We start from the raw sequence: 17,425 nt of genomic DNA, 5'->3' as shown, positions 1-17,425 counted from the left end.
CTTCGAAACATCAAGGTTTTGATGTGGTGGGATTGTCTTCGTGGAACCACTTATTCTAGAAACCATTCACCAGTTGTTTTGCTAGACGGGGTTGCGAAACCGTTTGTGGCCCAAAGGCAGAGTGAGACAAGTTTTTGTCCCCACCGTTCATGGAGATGGAGCTGCGGGGGTGAGGGAAACGCATTCCCGAAACAGGTTACATATGTTCTTCTGGAACACAGTCTCCTTACGTGCCAACGGTATAGGAACACCAAGTTCCTGCTAACAAGCACGGCCATAAATCTTATCTTTGAATTTGTGCGTATACGACGTTCGAAAAGACAATACCAAGGGTCTTCACATTAGTAGGACCGACCGCCCCACAAGGGATCCACCTTCTTAGGGGGGAAAAGCTGTCTAACTTGTATCTAAACATGGCTCCCAAATTTAGGCACCACCAACCACGGCTCCTTGATTGATATGGCAGCGAAATCCAGTTGCATGACGAGGAATGCTTGTTAGTATGACAACCAGAAGCTCAATAATTGATCATTACCTAAGTTCCAAGTAAAATCAACTTTTGCACAAAGAAAATGCCATCAATCATATTGAAAAAAATAATATTAAGGAAAACTAAGATTAATACAATTGGGCACAAAATTTGTTTGACAGCTTGCGTTACTCAAGCGTGATAAAATCCTCGGGTACGGTAGCTCATCCAACACCTAAACTCGGTAAATAAAGCTCCTCAAGCACTTCATGACATCTTCCTTGAGAGGTTCTTTAAACCGCAGCCTACACATTTCAAAACCACAGTATTCGTTGTGGGGTCTGCTTTGATCACAAACTTGACACCAAGAAAATCTCTTATGTTTCTTAATGTCTGTACTGCATAAGGCGAGAGCTTCCCAACCCGGACCTTCGAAACATCTTGTGGGCATAATGCACACAGAAGAAACAGCAGACCCTGGAAAGGATACAAAGAGATCTATCAATCTTATTGTTATCAGGATGAAGCATACGAGTTAATGACCATCACAGACCTGGTGTGTTGAATCGACCACCCCACCCTGCTTAATCTCTTCCAGAAGCAGGGATGCAGCTTGAACTCCCAGGTCCTCAGGAGGTGTTGGAGCATGTTTGCCTTCTTCACCTACAATGGTGTCTACACCATATCCACCAGAGTAACAAGCTGATGCTTCAGCTGATATTAGGGATCCAGTCGTAGTCTCAGCAACTACTGATATGCCATAGCCTGGAGACCTGCAATAGGAAACATCTTTATAGACTTGCTCTAGATATGAAAGGGCACGGTCACAAAGTCCACCTATAGGAGAGTCTCAGAAATACATACATCGAACCTAAAGTATTCATTTAACAGCACAATGTGTTAAAAGAGGCAGTTTACTAACAAATTTCACTTGTTCAGAGGAAATAATTAAGAAGAGGGACCCATCAAGCATCCTACATTTCTATTGATAATTTGCAAGTGAAGATAATATAGACCAATGTTATCGTATCGTACGATACGGACGCGTATCGTACGATACGTATCGTATAGGTCAAGAAAACCTATACGATACGATGTTTAAAGACGATACGCGTCTGTATCGTACACGTATCGCACGATACGTGCGATACGGGGGCCGTATCGTACGATACGGGCGATACACCCCCGTATCGTACGATACGGGTTAAAACACAAAATTTTTTATTTTTTAAAGTTTAAACACTCCTCCCTCTCTCTCTTCTTGTATTTAAAGACTCCAAGAGACGTAGGAGGGAGAGATTTTGCACATTTTCATCAAAAATAACCAAGGATTCATCGATTTGGAAAATATTATCGTTAAATCATGAAAGATGATAAGTTGATAACTATATGTTTTGAACTTATAAAATTGTGATGTAATATAAGTCCTAAAACTCAAAGTCCTAAGACTCTAAGTCTTAAGATTCTATAAAATTGTCAAGTTTAAAATTGTGATGGATGCTTATTATGTTATTTTGAATATCTAATTTCTAATTTTTGCATGCGTTGTTGACACACATGAATGTTCCTTATGTATGATGATCTTTTTTATATTTGAACATATTTTTCTTGATTTCTTATTTTTTGTTTATTTTTTCAGATTTTTAATAAATTTTCTCTATTTTTTCTGATTTTTAAATATTTTTTAAAATTAAAAAATTAATTTTACGATACGCTACGCTACGTTTACGATACGTTACGATACAGCGTATAGGTCAGCCCGACCGATACGCGATACGCTACGCCTTTTATAACATTGATATAGACACGGATCAAAAGGTCAAGAAAATGGTTCAGCAGTTTAACCATATTTGCTGGAAAATCACCAACTAGCTACTGCAAAGAAAAGCTGTTTAGTTCCAACTTCCAACATTATCGTAGAAAAATTTCCACTGTAACCCTTCTACAACAGTGTATCTTTTGCCCTTTATTGCTATCTGACTCTACCGCATGAGGAAGGCAAAAACACTACACCCCCTAAAGGCCACCTCATCCAGGAAAGCATAACATTGCCCAATCCAATCTCCCAGAGGAAAACAGCAAATAAGACTATAAGAGAACTGACAATGACCTCATTATGAGTTTTCATTTTATTTTTTTAAAGCAAAGAAATTATGGAGAAGATGCACTGACAAAAGTCTACAAAGAGAAGTTTATGGGGTACAGCACGCAAAGCTAACTCTTCTCACTCAAAAATCATATATTATAGCAACACATCAGTGAAGATTCGGAAGAAAGGCAAGAAAAGTATCACCCTTCCAACTGGACATAATAAATCTCTTCAAAAGCAGTTAAACGCTAAAAAATAAAGGCCAATGGCAGAAGACTGAATAAATCAACTAAAAAAGTTCCCCGCCCCGCGCCCCCGCCCAATCCCAATAAAAAAAAAAAGCCTACCAAGCCATCTAAAAGCCAAAATAACAACCAATAGCAACAGGACAGCCATGAAAGAAAGTCGTTTTCCTCATTTGAGAAAGTCTGCAAGAGTAACTCCCTTCTAACTAGGAAATTCAGTAGGAACAAGCTGTGACTAACAAACAAAGGTAATTCTTGAATTAGCCAAAACACCACAAACATGCAAGAGAAAGTTGGTAGGAACATGAATCAAATCAACTCAGTCAAGTTGCAAGCTTCACATTCTCATAGCATATATTTTAGATGGTAGACCACATACCTTCCAGCTTGTGGGCCTGATTTATGATCCGTGAAAATATACACATCAGGAAGGATAGGGTTGAAAATACCCCTGGCAGAATTAACCATACGATTTTCCATCTGAGGAGATACTTTTGTGGAATAGGTTACTCCTCGAATGCGCTTCACCATTCCTTCATCAACCCAATTTACTGCCTGTATTGATTTTTAGAATGAAGTCATGAACTAACTAGGATGATAAAGCGCCTATCAGTATGTCAAACATAACAAAAACCATACTTACAGATAAACTGCTATGAACAATTGGAACTTGTAGATGCACTTCTCCACCACCAAGGGGAGGAGATCCTCGGCTTATAATTTTCAATTCCAATCCTTCTAATGGCACTCCAAAATGCTTGAGCATATGCAAGGTGGTCATTCTAAAAGTGTCAACACAGGGATCAACATTATCATTTGTAATTCCTGCAGAGAGAATTATATCGAGTTCTCCTTAGCACAAAATCAGTTTACGAAGCCCAGAACATACTGATCAGTTATATAGCCGGCTACCTATGTTTACAATGATTTGGACATAAGGAGGTAGGTCCCATTCAACCTCATTAAGTTCACATTAGTGGGGTTTCTACCAAGTACTAATCTGAGATTGTTTTCTTCAGAAGATCTCAGGAACTAAAAAATTCGATAATATACAGAAATAATTAGAAAAATTATGAGATTACAGAAACACGGATAAAAACTTAAAAAATAAATATAGCTATAAACTGCTAAAGGGACCTCAAAACATCCAAAATATATTGTTCCTTTGGTAAAAAGGTACAAATAAAATATGAGAGTATTGAAAAATTCCATATGAAGCAGGAAAATTATGAGAGTCTTGAAAAATAAGAACAAGAACAGAGCATGAGAGAAAAGTCAGCCACACCCCAAATAATCAAAGTAACCATAAAGATCAACAATGTTTCACACGTGCACTCCAAATATTTCTTACACCAAGCTAGAGAATCTGGGTAAACATATGAATCTACATTGAGGACAGATCTGTCTTCAATTACCAAGGAAAATTAGTCTCTCTCTCCAACGCTCTCTCCTACACACATAACTGTTTAACGATCAGAAACCAAATCTGTCATTACCGCAAGGGTTGATTATAACATAGTCACAGAAAACATGTTTTTTCGAAAAAAACCACCATATATGTCAAAAACAGGTTAGCTGGAAGACCAGCAAAAATACACCTCTTTTAAAAAAGACACCCGTCTTAAAAAAGAGGCCAAAATTAAAAAGCAAGAAAAAACCATTTTTTCGCATTTTTTATATCATTCTTACTTTCACATTTTTGCTGAGATTTTTCGGAGAAAACATATTTTTCCATATTATATATGAGCAAAACCTTGCCATTTAAAGCCCAAAAACCATATTTGTGACAATGGATTATAACGTATAGACACCAGAAGCAATACTCTCTTGCACCAATGACCGTTTGACAAACTGCAGTACTGTATCAAGTCTTGGAGATATCGGTACAGATACTTAGTCATAACTAATAAACCACATAATAGACAGGGAGACGTGAAGGGAACAGTAGTTATCATTCAACTTTATATGGTGGCGATGATTTTTCAACGCACTAAGGTATTACTTTGCGGCTTGATTACAGTGCAAGAAGCATTCAGTAGCGATTAAGAGACAATCGATTGACTGGAAGACAGGAAGAACCTTTCAAAAGATTGGCAGATTACATTACATACATTTAAAGCAAAGCACTTTGAACAACATGATTGACTAAGATGAATCTGAAAAGAGAATTTGAGGATGGAACGTCAATTAATGAGGAGCTAGCAGAAAACATACTTCTAAAGGACTAAAATATATCCAATTGTTGGAGATGATGCTAATGCAGGAGGAAAAGAGCGTCTGATAGTCTCAATTGGTTAAATCAAAACAGACCAACAAGGCAAAACAATGAAATCACACAAGCGGGAAGAAGATGACCAAAAACAACAGGAGCAAAATTGTAGTTCAGTAACAAGATGTTTTTCTGAGCGAACAATTTTTCAATATGTCGACATGTTTATTCTGTCAAGAACATAAGCAGATGCAAATAAACAGACAGTTGAGCCAACAATTCACAACGACGTTCAATGGAATAGGTCGCTACACACAAAACTTTTTTCAACAAAAGAGGCTTCAAGGTTCAAAGGAACGTCCCATAACGTTCAAAAAGTCCAGAAAGCTACAACAACCACTCATTCAATCAATTCTTCTGAAGACACCACCAGTTAAGAATCCGACACGGCGAATTTCCAAGGTTTTTTGTCTCGCAATATCTTACTCGAGGCGTTCGTGAAGATGTAGAGAGCAAAACAAGACGGAGGGAAAAGCAAAAACTAAAGCGGCAAAAAAGGAAGAGGACAGAAGCTTGCTGTCAGTAATTTTTCACCTTTAAGAGTGATGGAAAGATTTCGCTTGCCAAAGAGTCCCAGCACGATCAATGGCTCCAGGAAATAGCCGATTGAACGGCTCGGCCCACAGTCATGCGTCAGGTTCCTCCCTCCCAAAAGAACCCCCGGCTTGTACTTGAGTTTCGTGCCTGCAGACGAGAAAGACCAGTGCCACCATCATCAACAAAAAGAACAACAGAACAAAGAAACAACAGAACAGGGTGGACAGAAACCGACGAAGAGACCCAGCAAGCCTTCAGGCGAAAAATAGAAAGAGGAGAGAGGGAGACGAACCGGTTTCATTGATTTCAACGACGCAATCGTCGGATAGCTTCTCCAGGAGGCGGAGCAGGGATATCTCGTACGGGCGGAGGCCAGGGGAGGAGTCGTCGGACCGGATGTCGTCGATAATGATGGGGTTATTGGAGAGCGTTGAGAGGAGGAGGCGCAGCCGGAACTGCTGGCAGCCATGGAGCCGTGTGAACGATATTTTCACCATCCCTTCTTCTTCTTCTTCTCGCGTAAACCAACCACAAGATGTGGCGAGGACGGCAGTGACGCAGCACCGACCTCGGAGACCTCAATACGAATAACAATACGAATAACAGGGGCTCTGGTTCCGTTCCGGACTCAGAGTAAAGATGTCATTGGGTTGTTTAAATGGGTCCGATGGAAGATCCCCAATTTAGATCTCGGGTCCAATATTATAAGATTACAAATGGATGAAAGAGTTGCAGTCAAAGGTGAGGAAGCTATCTCAAATGAGTGTGGGGTGCAGGTGCTGGTGCAGGCACGGCGTATCTTAAAACATTTTAGTGTACGGTGGGGTAAAAGTATTTTATTATTATTATTAATTTATTATAATAATATGTATATAATATATATGACAAAAATTTGTCAATAAACCAATAAAATTATTAAATAACAAAATAGAAATTGCAATTTGCTAATCGGACATATGAGTATCAATCATCAATTCAATAAAAAATATACTTTAGTTTTGAGAACCATACCGTCATCCTGCCCTGTAGGCTGCAAGCGACGAGTTCGTCGGCTCCACCCAATGCGACTTATAGAAGAGGGAAGAAGAAGAAGAAGGGACTAACAGGGATGAAGGTCGAAGAAGAGGGAAGAAGAAAAAGAAGGAGGGTCGAAAAAGGAAAGGCCGAAGAAGAGGGATGAAGAAGGGACAACCATTGACTTTGTTAAAAACTAAAAAAAAAGCCTAAAAATTGGACCAAAATAGACTTTCTCGCCTTTGACCGCACCCGACTCGGGTCAAATGCGAGACGGGTGCGAGTTGGAAAAAGATGATTTTAGCTGGGTGCGGTCAGCCGCACCCGACTCTTGTTTGACCCATTTGGGTGTGCACCGGAGGTGCACCTGCACCCGAATCCGCACCCGCACTGCGTCGACGCGGGTGCGAGACCAAAACTGCCGCACCCAGGTGTCATAGTGAGGAAGAGAGAGTTAGGTCGCGTAACTCGTCGGATTAGGTGTATGTACAGAAACGTATCTTTAATTCAATCCAATTCTCATAAGCACTATGCCTTTGTATTAAGTGATAAAACACAACAGCACTAGTGCCAACAGTTACTAAAATGTAGATCTAAATACTATGGACTTTTACAATCGGAATGAAAACTAGGATCTGAATAACATCACAAAACAAGATCGAAAACTTAGGTCTAAACTCTAAATCAACTGTCCATTGCTTGAGAACAAAAAATGTGATGGATCTGGAGCTATCCTTCGTTCGCTCTATGTCATTCCTTCAACATCGTGGTACTCTTTGATCGAAGCTGGTTATATGTACAAGCTTGTGCACCTTGGCATCGTGGCCTGTAGAGCACATGTAATGCAGAATCGGTCGGGTTACTCACGCTTAAGATATCTTTCCTTTGTGGTGTTTATAGAAGAGAGTGCTTTGTCGAGCTAGGTCATTGACAATTATTCTTTCTTTATCAGAACCCAAGAATTGAAGACTTTCCTGTTGAACTCCTTTGTGTTTTACGAATCTCTGACCGCGCGAAATCTCCATAGCCAATTTTCCCAGCTTGGTAACGTAGTTCATCCTCCCCTTGCTTTGTCAGTCAAGCTATATATCCTAACCCTTCATAAAGAGGGGGAGGGGCTTGCGGAAGCTTTCTATTGTGTGTTTCTTCTACGGAGAATTCTTTTTTTGCCTAGGAAATTTCATGCGAAGGTAACAGAACCGAAGCTGGTTATATACACAGGCTTGTACACCTTTGCATCGCACAAACGTATATGTATGACACCTATCCTTAAAAATAGATTGGAAGAATACTTGTCGTACACCATGGGGCTTTGCACAAGTAACCACCTCTCCTCTTCACGATATCTTTAGATCCGAAACAAATGGTGGAAAGTAATGTAGGGGTTACTAACAAAGTGCCGCATGCATCATGCAATAGTTTTGGAAAAAATGACAAGAAAATTCAATTAGATATAAGGAAGTTTATCCACATCTGAAATGCACAGAAGAAAAATCGAAAAAATTGAAAGTTCATCGCCGACTTCTTTCATTCATGAGCATATCATATTAGAAGGAGTAAATATTAGGTAGCGTAAGCATTTAGTTAGAGGTGCTTTTCTTTGTTGCACTTATACTAGTTTAGATTCATTCATCTTGATTTTTTTATTTTAGTTACAATGTTGCATGTCATTTAGTTGTTTATGAGCCCATGATCTCTAATCCACCTGGAGCCTACCTGCCATCCACGTAGGTGGCATGTCATCCTTACCATTAGGACATGTTATCATCGGCCTTCATTATTTAATTTTCTTTAGTTAGAGATAGAGTTAGAGTTTAGGTTTGTTTCAAATTGGTTTAGTGCTTTAGTTTCATTTGTTTGAGATGACATTGTCTTGGGTTTAGATTTTATGTAGCCATTAGGACAGGATCATCTTCTGCAAGCTCCCCCCTTTTTTTGGAAGCGCAGCATTCACAGTTACATAACTACTTAGTTGGTGTAGGTCCGATCTGTTCTAAAATGTGCACAGATAATTTGCCTGCATATGTTAGCACATGATGTGACCTGTCCTAGGCAATTAATGGTTCTAATCAGTTTAAAGACGAAGTTCATACTTATTGATAGTGTGGTTAACAACCAAACACATGTACAAAAATCCATGTCAATCTAGATCAACTTTATAATTTACATAATGAAAGTCTCGCCAACCGTTCTGAACTAGTTATAGAGCCGTAAAACATACAAATATGTACAAAAGTCAAAATAACAGTCGCATAAATTCTACCAAGATCTTCCTTGGTCACTATTGTGGTGCATCAAAATCAGTGCATGAGTATGATTCCTCAAACTCACTAGGCCCACCTAGGAGGTGTGTTGTGAAGATGTAGTTCACTCATCGACAACAATATGTCACAACATTATAACAGGAAGATATTCACACCAGAACTATCATATGTCACAACATTATAACAGGAAGATATTCACACCATAGATATAAAATATGTAAGCAGAACTATCAATGTGTTCATTACTTTATTAAGTCACTACTGAATATTAACCCGTGTGGCACAATCACGGGTGATACATTCTTTTCATGGTCATTTTTTTTATTTAATTTCCACTTCTTTTAAATACTGCTGCAGTCAGTTTCCCGACTGATCGACCCAAGTTGTTCTCAGCTATTAAATTATGAAAGAAATGGAGAAACTTAAAGGCATATATCGTGCCTGGTCCCATCCAACCTGGACCCCCATGAGCCGTAGCTTTGCATTGGGCCGAGAGTCTCATAAACCTTCCCATGTCTGAGTAGGATCGTTACCCAGAAATGTATTCTGTACACAACAAAAAAACCAACCATCGTCTTGATACAATTACAACTACGAACTGTCGCTCGCCACCCTTAGAACTGTGCCACTCCATCGAGCTTTCAATTCATCTTATTATTAATAATCAGTGCACGATCTTTTTATCATCATACATGAATGACAATGATGTTAAGCATGCTGCACGCATTTCGAGCAATCTATATGATTTAAGCATTGAATAAACAAATCGAATAGCATGGAAAGACAAAATTGAACAAGACCAACCGGTTCGCTTAGAACTCGCAAAACTCGAGTCATGGGTGATCTCTTAAACTGTATCACAAAACTATATTCTTAAACTAAGAGTTGAGGATTAGACTAGGTTCATCGAGCCTGGGCCTAACTGCCATAGCTTGCCGTCGGCCTAGCCTGGGCTTGGTCATGGCATGACCATGGCCGGCTTACCATGGTCAACTGGCTTAGTATGGTTGGTCAGCCCTGGTTGGCTCAGCCCCGTCACAACTGGCTCGAGCCAGTCAACCAGCCTATCCGAGCACCGGTGGGCGACGCTGAGCTGGTTGGTACATTTAGATTCAGCATCACGAAACAAGTTCGATGATATAACCTGCACGCTCATAGGCTGGACCGTTCGTTTAAAACTACGAAAGTTTCCCTTATATATATATATATATATATATATATATATATATATATATATATATATATATATATATATATATTATATTTGGTACTTAATCAAGTTTAACATTAAATTACCTTCATTAGTGTTTAGACCATAATATTTAACTTGGACCAAAATACTGTTGTCAATTATGAAATGTCAATGATGTCCCTCTATTTTTCAAAATTTCAATTTTTACTTTTGTCAATTTCAAAAATTCTCTTCATGTCTCTTAAGTTAAATTTAGCATCTTACCCTTTTCTTATAACTTAATGACATTTATAATAAATTTATTTTAATTTGAAATATACATGTTTGCTTTTTATTCTATCAAATTTATACGAAATACGCTTCTTTGCTTTATTTCTAAGCAATGTAATTCTAAGGAAATAAATATAAACACATTTAATAAATGCGTTTAGAAATGAGGGTTAAAAAAGCAAGTGTTGGATTTATATGATAATTCATTGAAAATCGAGATATTCTGAAATCATCAAAATTCCGGAAAATTGGTCAACAAGTGGATTTAAGTTCTGCTTTTTAGAGCTGTCGAATTTATGTAATTTCAATGCTGTCTCCTAGTTTTGAAGACAGAGGGAGAGCTGCGATGTCAACTAGATTTCTTTCACTACAGTACATGGACCATCTGCTCATTTAATCAAATGATTTAAAGAGAATACAGAAACACGTATAGTATACTTTAAATAGCAAGTCGAAATCTGCATCTCCTTTCTCCTGAGCATCTTATGACAGCAATCTTAATAACAGATACACGGGGAACCGGCTGAACATCTATGAAGGTTGAGGAAGGCCGCCATGAATTCTTTTCCGCCATTGCTACAGGCTGTATAGACAGGGGACACGGGGGAGGACGATGCTGCTGGACCACCCTCGAGTGTTGGAGCAGTAGGCCTTCGTCTTCTCATGGGGATCTGCAGCTTGCAAGTTCACGTACTTTAGCACAATGTCTGTGCAAGGAACGGTGTCGCTGCACTTCAGGTTGATAGCCACATCGCTCGTCGTCGTCCCGACCGCCCTGATGAAGCTCACGCCTTGTATTTTCACAGCTTCTCTCTGACAACAGAGTAAGATCAATTGATCAATTAATATGTCTGATGATCTGAGCCTTGATTCTTTGTGCCAAAGGTGGATTAATAATGTAACAAACCGGTACATGTACACAATAACATGATCATAAGCTTTATCAAACTTAAGAAATATATGATTTTCGAATGCAGAATCATTCATTGGAGTTAATTGCATGCGATATAATTACTTACATAAATTGGGCAGCTTTTCTGGTTAGGACAATAGAATTGGTCGATAATGATTGGATTTTGGGCTCTCCAAAAGAAAAGGTTCTTGAACACTACGTCTGTCACCAATCCATTGCCTCCCTGCAAGTCAAATAGTGAGGTGATAAATGTAAGCTGGCCTTCTCAATTGCTGCAGATCATTTTTGTACATATACAGGCAAAATTAGGAGACTATGAGAGCAAATGCATCTGCAACATTGAACTCTTGATCTCCTTCTCTTTGGTGCCTCACCATAAGGAAGTTTTAGAACCAACCTGCCATGTTTTGATCCGAGCACCGTTAGTAGTGCCATAGAAATTGACATCAGTGACATAAACATGTTCTACAATGTCCATGTCCGAATATCTGCCGAGGCTTCCGATGCTGCTCATGATTCAGATAGAAAAGTAGATAGTTTAGAAGCTCACAATCTTTGATGGATCTAGTCTCTAAGAATGGAAGAAAACTTTCACGGATTTTATTATGTGTAGACCTACCAATTTGCAGTTGGTAGTAGATCTGCTAAGAGGAGCATAAGAAAGCACAACTTGTGTCATGATACTGTTCCTATAAGAGGAGTATTGAAGCATAAAGTTCCATCCAGCAGACTATACTTATGCTGTACTCGGCTTTCATTGAGGTCAAATGACCAAGATGAGTGGCAGGAATAACTAGCAACGATCACATTTTGGTCTTACAATGTTACGGCCGAAATAACTTAAAAGTATCTATCAGCTTTTAGTGGATATGAGGTCGGAATGAAATGGATCAATGGTCAAGCTTAGTTACAAACCTGACTCCGTGACCTGGTCCGCAGGAGATTCTGGATATGTTGATGAATTTTGAACCACCCAACATGGCAATGCAGTCGTCCCCTGCAAAAGGCCAGCAAACATCACTTAATGCGCCTATTTTCTCCTAAGCACAACTTTCTTGTTTGGTTGGAAGTTAGTGACTCACAAACGTTTCTCATAGGAGTTGTTTGGCAGATAGAACACTCTTGTTATGAGTACAAAAAATTGATGCAAATTCATGGAACACTAAAACTAGATGTCCATGATCTCTAGAGCATATTTAAGAAACAGTTACATGAAACGACCTTATAGCAGTTGTTTGGAAGCAAGAACACCTTGTACGTGTCCATGAATTTGCTCTAAAGATTGGGCAAGTTTATCAGATACTAAAATTATTGTTCTACGAATCTACTTTAATCTTTAGGATAGATTTATGAGACACCACCCCATATATATAGGATAACAACAATGTTTAAGTGAACCACCCAATCCGTCTCTTGTTATATTTAAAGCAAGATTAATGTACATGGTTTTGGATCATAACATCTCTATTCAACTCTTTGGGGGAGTTCAACCTAGAATCCATCAAGGCGAGCCTCTTGGGCATAGTCTGGCAACTAAGACCGGCTTAGCTCCAAATTCTTAACGAGAAAAAGAAAAATAGAAGAAGACAAACATGAACCAGCGACTAATCTTGATATACCTGTCTGAATGTTGCAATCATGGATATCTACATACTGAGAGGCACCCATATTGATACCGTCTGTGTTTGGGCTCTCTTCTGGTGCTATTATCTTGATGTTGGAGACAGTAACATACTGGCTGAACACTATCTTCACATGCACACCTTGGCTGTTGAGAGAGGTAATACCACTCAATTTAACACGCCGGCAGTTAATGATTTCAAGAGCCTGTCCATAAAACAGCCAACCAATTAGTCTATCTCATGTAAGTTCTCTAACTAAGATTTGCTATATGTTCTATATTAAGGGAAACGAATTCAACGTTCAGCCTGGCTTAGGAAGCTCAGACTTCAACTTTTTACTACTTTCAGTCTTGAGAAGGTGTGGTTAATTTCATGTGATAGCAACCCAGCTTGAACTCGGATCATTTAGCTCGAGTTTCTTTTATTATGATACTAGTACCCTTTTGCAGAACTCCACCTACCGATGGTGCCAAGCTACAACTCTGCAAGAATCGAGAAGAAAAATCAGTAAATCAAATGAGAACACAAGAAATCAGGTGTGCGAATTTAATTGCTATACAGTTGAACAATATATATAAGTTCATGAAATATACTATGTGGACTAATTATTGAGTTTTGACAAACTTGATTAATAATGCACAAAATATGATGTCTAACATTATTCTTTGAAAGTCAATTGTTATAATTATCTTTTAAGAAATAATTTTACGTTTATATATTTCATGAACCCTACAAATGTATTATGTGGTTCGTTCTATGTTTAGGACTTTGAGTCAAACATGAATACCTGATCTGAACGGCGTTTACAATCCCACCAAGCAGAGCCCCGGCCGTCGATCGTGCCCGTGCCGTCGATCACTAAGTTTTGCACTTGGTAGAAAGAAAGCCAGTGTGATGTGCTCTGGCCCGCCCAACTGGAAGGAGAAGCAGGTGCGACTATGTTCCCCAGTATCTGCAATTGCACCAAAATGGAAGAACTTAGAGTATTTGAAGAACAGTGTGAGGAAGACGAAGAGGAAACATTCAAAACAGGTTTTATGAGAGAGGGACAGAGATCTTTTTTTACTTGGACGTGAATGGAATGAGCGCGGCAGTTGCCATTGAAGTAGACTGGACCAAGCAAGAAGGTTCTTCTGTAAGGGATGACCAGTTTCACCGGGCCTGCTGTCCGGCATGCTACTTCCCATGCTTTTAGAAACGCCTGCCAGGAATCATTCATCCAAATAATTGTTGATAAAACATTAATTTTTTGACATCTAAAAAATACCAATGGTTCAGAATCTATAAACTTGTTCAAGTTTCTGACCTTCTAGCTCATATGAGTCATATCCTCTGACAGCCTCCTAGTATTTTGCATTAGATATTAATAGCTGTACTATACCCAAATCGGATATTTAAAAGAAGTTTCAGATAATTTCTCTCTTTTTCTCCCGGCATATGATGATTAAGGAAATGACATCCGTTTCTTTAATTACGAACAAAATGGACCAACAAGTAACACAAATCATTTACCAGATCTTCATTACTAGTTTTGGTCACTTCCCATTTCATCGTGTTCAGATTTTGATATAACGAAAGGTCAGTAACGTTCGATTAATGAATTTGGGGGAGCGTAAATAAATTTCCCGAATGATCGTAAATGTTTTCAGCAGTTATGCTCTGGTTACCAGAACCGCACTACTTCCTGTTTTCTCTCTACGTGCTAGACTGCCATGTATCCCATTTCCTTTCCTCTTTCATTTATATTTTCAAAACTCTCCCTCTCCCTCTCTCTCTCTCTCTCTCTCTCTCTCTCTCTCTCTCTCTCTCTCTCTCTCTCTCTCTCTCACACACACACACACACACACACACACACACACACACACACACACACACACACACACACACACACACTAGTGATTTTTTTAAAAAGCGAAAAATGATAAATTTTGTGAGTTTCTATAGCTAGTTAGTGGTTAGAAAAACTAACATATTTTCTCTCTGGTCCATATTTTTCTTTCTCAGTAACCAAGAACAATATCCACGTCTACATCTCGAATCAAGTTCTACGTTTTCTTATAAGAGATTTTCTGCCAATCCATCTGCGTGGACGTTGTCAAGATGTCCAGACACCCATGAATCAATCAACATCCTGTATGTAAGTTGATGTTGCATGTTCTTGATTCTACCATATACCAATATGCATTCAGAGACATCTACATACTTTTCAACATTTTTTCAGATGTATTCGGTAAATCTAATTCATTGGTGAATCAGCCTACATGTCTAAAAACCTAAAAGTTATACGTGATCCTTTCTTAGATACGTCAGCATTGATATGAAAAAAGGAATTGTGATGTTAATTTGTAAATCCTCAGAGGTTTCCCACCTGTATATCATTCACTTGGATATAATATATTTATCCACAAGCTCCATAGAAGAATCTCTTGAAGAAATCCTGCATTATTGTCAGCCTCAGCAATCCAACAGATGTGAGTATTTCGTGATAATTAATCACAGTTTGCCACAATATTAACAAGATATATACCACAGCATGTATCTGATTATTCTCCATTTCATTATCTCAAGATATTCTGCTCTTTGTAGCATAGTTAAAGATGTTGGCATCCATAAAATCTTTCAGACACACACACGGAGACACGGTAACTACGTTTACTGTAAGGTGCTTACCGTGGTATCAATGGTCCTCCCGTCACCAACAGCACCAAACTCAACGACGTCGAAGCTCGAATGGAAGATCTGAGTTTCAGACGCAGCAACGCAGTGGGAGAAGTTCAGAATGGAGATCAATAGTACCACACAGAAGGCTTGTAAAGAAGGAAGGAAGGTGGAAGGATCCATGACTGTTGGGTGGCGCTCAGGAAGAAGCAGCAGAGGGAAGGGAGAGCAGGCATGTTCTCTGCAACTGCTTGCTGCAGGTCTTTATAGCGGGGGGATCAAGAAGGACAAGCCACATTAAAAGCTAAATCTAATCCTGATTTTGGTGGCCTTTTTTGGAGCGCCAACGAGCACGAATTCAGAGTGTGATGAAGGAGGAAGAATGAAGCAGAGCATCGGCTTCCTTCTTTATGCCCTAATGGTGGCCGCGCATTAACTGCTTCTCTCTTTAGGTTGATTCAGTAACGCTACACAAAGAGAGAGAGAGAGAGGGAGATGGAATATCGGCGGCAATGGAGGTAAGATAATGGCAAGGATGGCCATTACGTGCCATATTTGGCGGTTGTTTCCAACTTTCGTCTCCCTGCCTTTGTCCCGATCCGTTCCCTTGGAGAAAACTGAAACGATTCTAAGTCCAGTCTTCCCTTTCTCTTCCATTTTCGGTTTCTTTATCTAAGCTTGCTGCCGAGATGGAAGAGATGATATTAAATCGTGAGTAGGAGAAGTTTTTGAGAGGAGGATGGAAAAATTATGAGGTAAGATTCAGACCAGGGGAGCTCGAGCACCATGAAAAATTAAATTCGAGAAGTTACACTAATTAGGCCAAGTTTATCACACATCATTTTCTTCTGCATCGGTGTTGGTGAAGTGTAGTCGGTTTGATCAAGTATTCAAGACCAGGCCCCGTCAATTATGTTTGTGTTTTTGTAGTTGTTCAAGATAGCTCAAGCTCTAACATGGTCAGGCAACTTTGACACTGTAGTCGCAAAAAATATACATATTTTTTTGGAAGAAAACACGTTGAAATAAGTCAGTCGAATAGCCAAAAAAATGCCAAAACGTGTTTTTTTTTTTTTCATTTTTAAGCATTTTTTCACATTTTTGTAATGCCAAACTGTTTTTTTTTTTATTTTCTAATTTTTATTCGTTAATTATCTATTTATTTTTTAATGTTATTCTATTAGTTTCTCATATATTTCATTTTTTCACAATTCTTATGATTTTTTAAGTTTAAAAACTTTATCATTTTTTTTGTGGTTTTTTTCAAACTCACCATATTATGTCACAAAAAAAAATGGTAAAACAATATTTATGACTATGTTTGAAACTAGGGATGGAGGCAAGGGGGCGGGCAGCTTTTTCTTGCCCCTCTCAAATTTTTAAAAATTTCAAACATTTACATGTAAATTTTTTTAAAAAAATTTGTTCAACATATGTAAAATATTTAAAAATTCTATTTCTGTCCTCATTAAAAGTTTGAAATAATAGTTCGATCCATGCAACTAAAAATTCTTGGATCTGCCCCTGCTTCACACCTTTGGTTGGTAAATCCAAAAGAAAACTAAGTTGGCCTTGATAGGGGTGTCAATGATTCCATCCTATCTGCTATTGTATTAGAATTTGAATTCGGGTAGTTGATTTGAGGGAAAAAAAAAAGAAAAAGCCTGAATGGTAATTCAATTCAAATTTGCTATAATCTGCATCCGATAAAAAAAAAACTAAGTTTGAGCAATCCGATTTGAGTCTAATTTATTTTGTATGTCCAAATCGGAACCAACTCCAAGTTGGATCATACGCTATCCGATTGACGTACTAATAATAAAATCTGCATGTACCTCTCCGACTATCCGATTTCTCAAATTTTGCTATAAATTCTCATTTTA

At 38.6% G+C, this 17,425-nt stretch overlaps 2 protein-coding genes across 2 annotated transcripts; both read right to left on the bottom strand.

The window, feature by feature from the left end:
* Nucleotides 1-557: 557 nt before the first annotated feature.
* Nucleotides 558-6,250, bottom strand: LOC116248422 (probable RNA 3'-terminal phosphate cyclase-like protein). The gene is made up of 6 exons (XM_031621206.2): nucleotides 5,902-6,250; nucleotides 5,607-5,756; nucleotides 3,447-3,628; nucleotides 3,183-3,358; nucleotides 1,023-1,242; nucleotides 558-946 (listed from the first exon to the last, which is right to left on the bottom strand). Exons 1-6 carry the CDS (start codon nucleotides 6,104-6,106, stop codon nucleotides 737-739), a joined length of 1,143 nt encoding a protein of 380 aa, XP_031477066.1. The 5' UTR covers nucleotides 6,107-6,250; the 3' UTR covers nucleotides 558-736.
* A 4,675-nt stretch (nucleotides 6,251-10,925) lies between these two features.
* On the bottom strand, nucleotides 10,926-15,725 carry LOC116246054 (probable polygalacturonase At3g15720). The gene is made up of 8 exons (XM_031617746.1): nucleotides 15,555-15,725; nucleotides 13,951-14,085; nucleotides 13,672-13,836; nucleotides 12,882-13,089; nucleotides 12,178-12,259; nucleotides 11,660-11,768; nucleotides 11,369-11,485; nucleotides 10,926-11,162 (listed from the first exon to the last, which is right to left on the bottom strand). Exons 1-8 carry the CDS (start codon nucleotides 15,723-15,725, stop codon nucleotides 10,926-10,928), a joined length of 1,224 nt encoding a protein of 407 aa, XP_031473606.1.
* Between the last annotated feature and the right edge of the window lie 1,700 nt (nucleotides 15,726-17,425).

The sequence above is a fragment of the Nymphaea colorata genome, chromosome 1 (assembly GCF_008831285.2).
Source record: "Nymphaea colorata isolate Beijing-Zhang1983 chromosome 1, ASM883128v2, whole genome shotgun sequence".
NCBI lineage: Eukaryota > Viridiplantae > Streptophyta > Magnoliopsida > Nymphaeales > Nymphaeaceae > Nymphaea > Nymphaea colorata.
Note: the sequence above shows the minus strand (reverse complement) of the source record. Positions and strands in the feature narration are given on the sequence as shown.

Excerpts from the sequence above, each read along its gene's own strand:
- LOC116248422 (XM_031621206.2), bottom strand. The coding sequence starts at position 6,106 with ATGGTGAAAATATCGTTCACACGGCTCCATGGCTGCCAGCAGTTCCGG. Across the intron at positions 5,757-5,901 it reads CGTTGAAATCAATGAAACCG|GCACGAAACTCAAGTACAAG; the intron begins GTTCGTCTCCCT and ends TCTCGTCTGCAG. Across the intron at positions 1,243-3,182 it reads TCAGGCCCACAAGCTGGAAG|GTCTCCAGGCTATGGCATAT; the intron begins GTATGTGGTCTA and ends TTCCTATTGCAG.
- LOC116246054 (XM_031617746.1), bottom strand. The coding sequence starts at position 15,725 with ATGGATCCTTCCACCTTCCTTCCTTCTTTACAAGCCTTCTGTGTGGTA. Across the intron at positions 14,086-15,554 it reads GGAGGACCATTGATACCACG|GCGTTTCTAAAAGCATGGGA; the intron begins GTAAGCACCTTA and ends GATTCCTGGCAG. Across the intron at positions 11,486-11,659 it reads CTCGGATCAAAACATGGCAG|GGAGGCAATGGATTGGTGAC; the intron begins GTTGGTTCTAAA and ends TTTGACTTGCAG.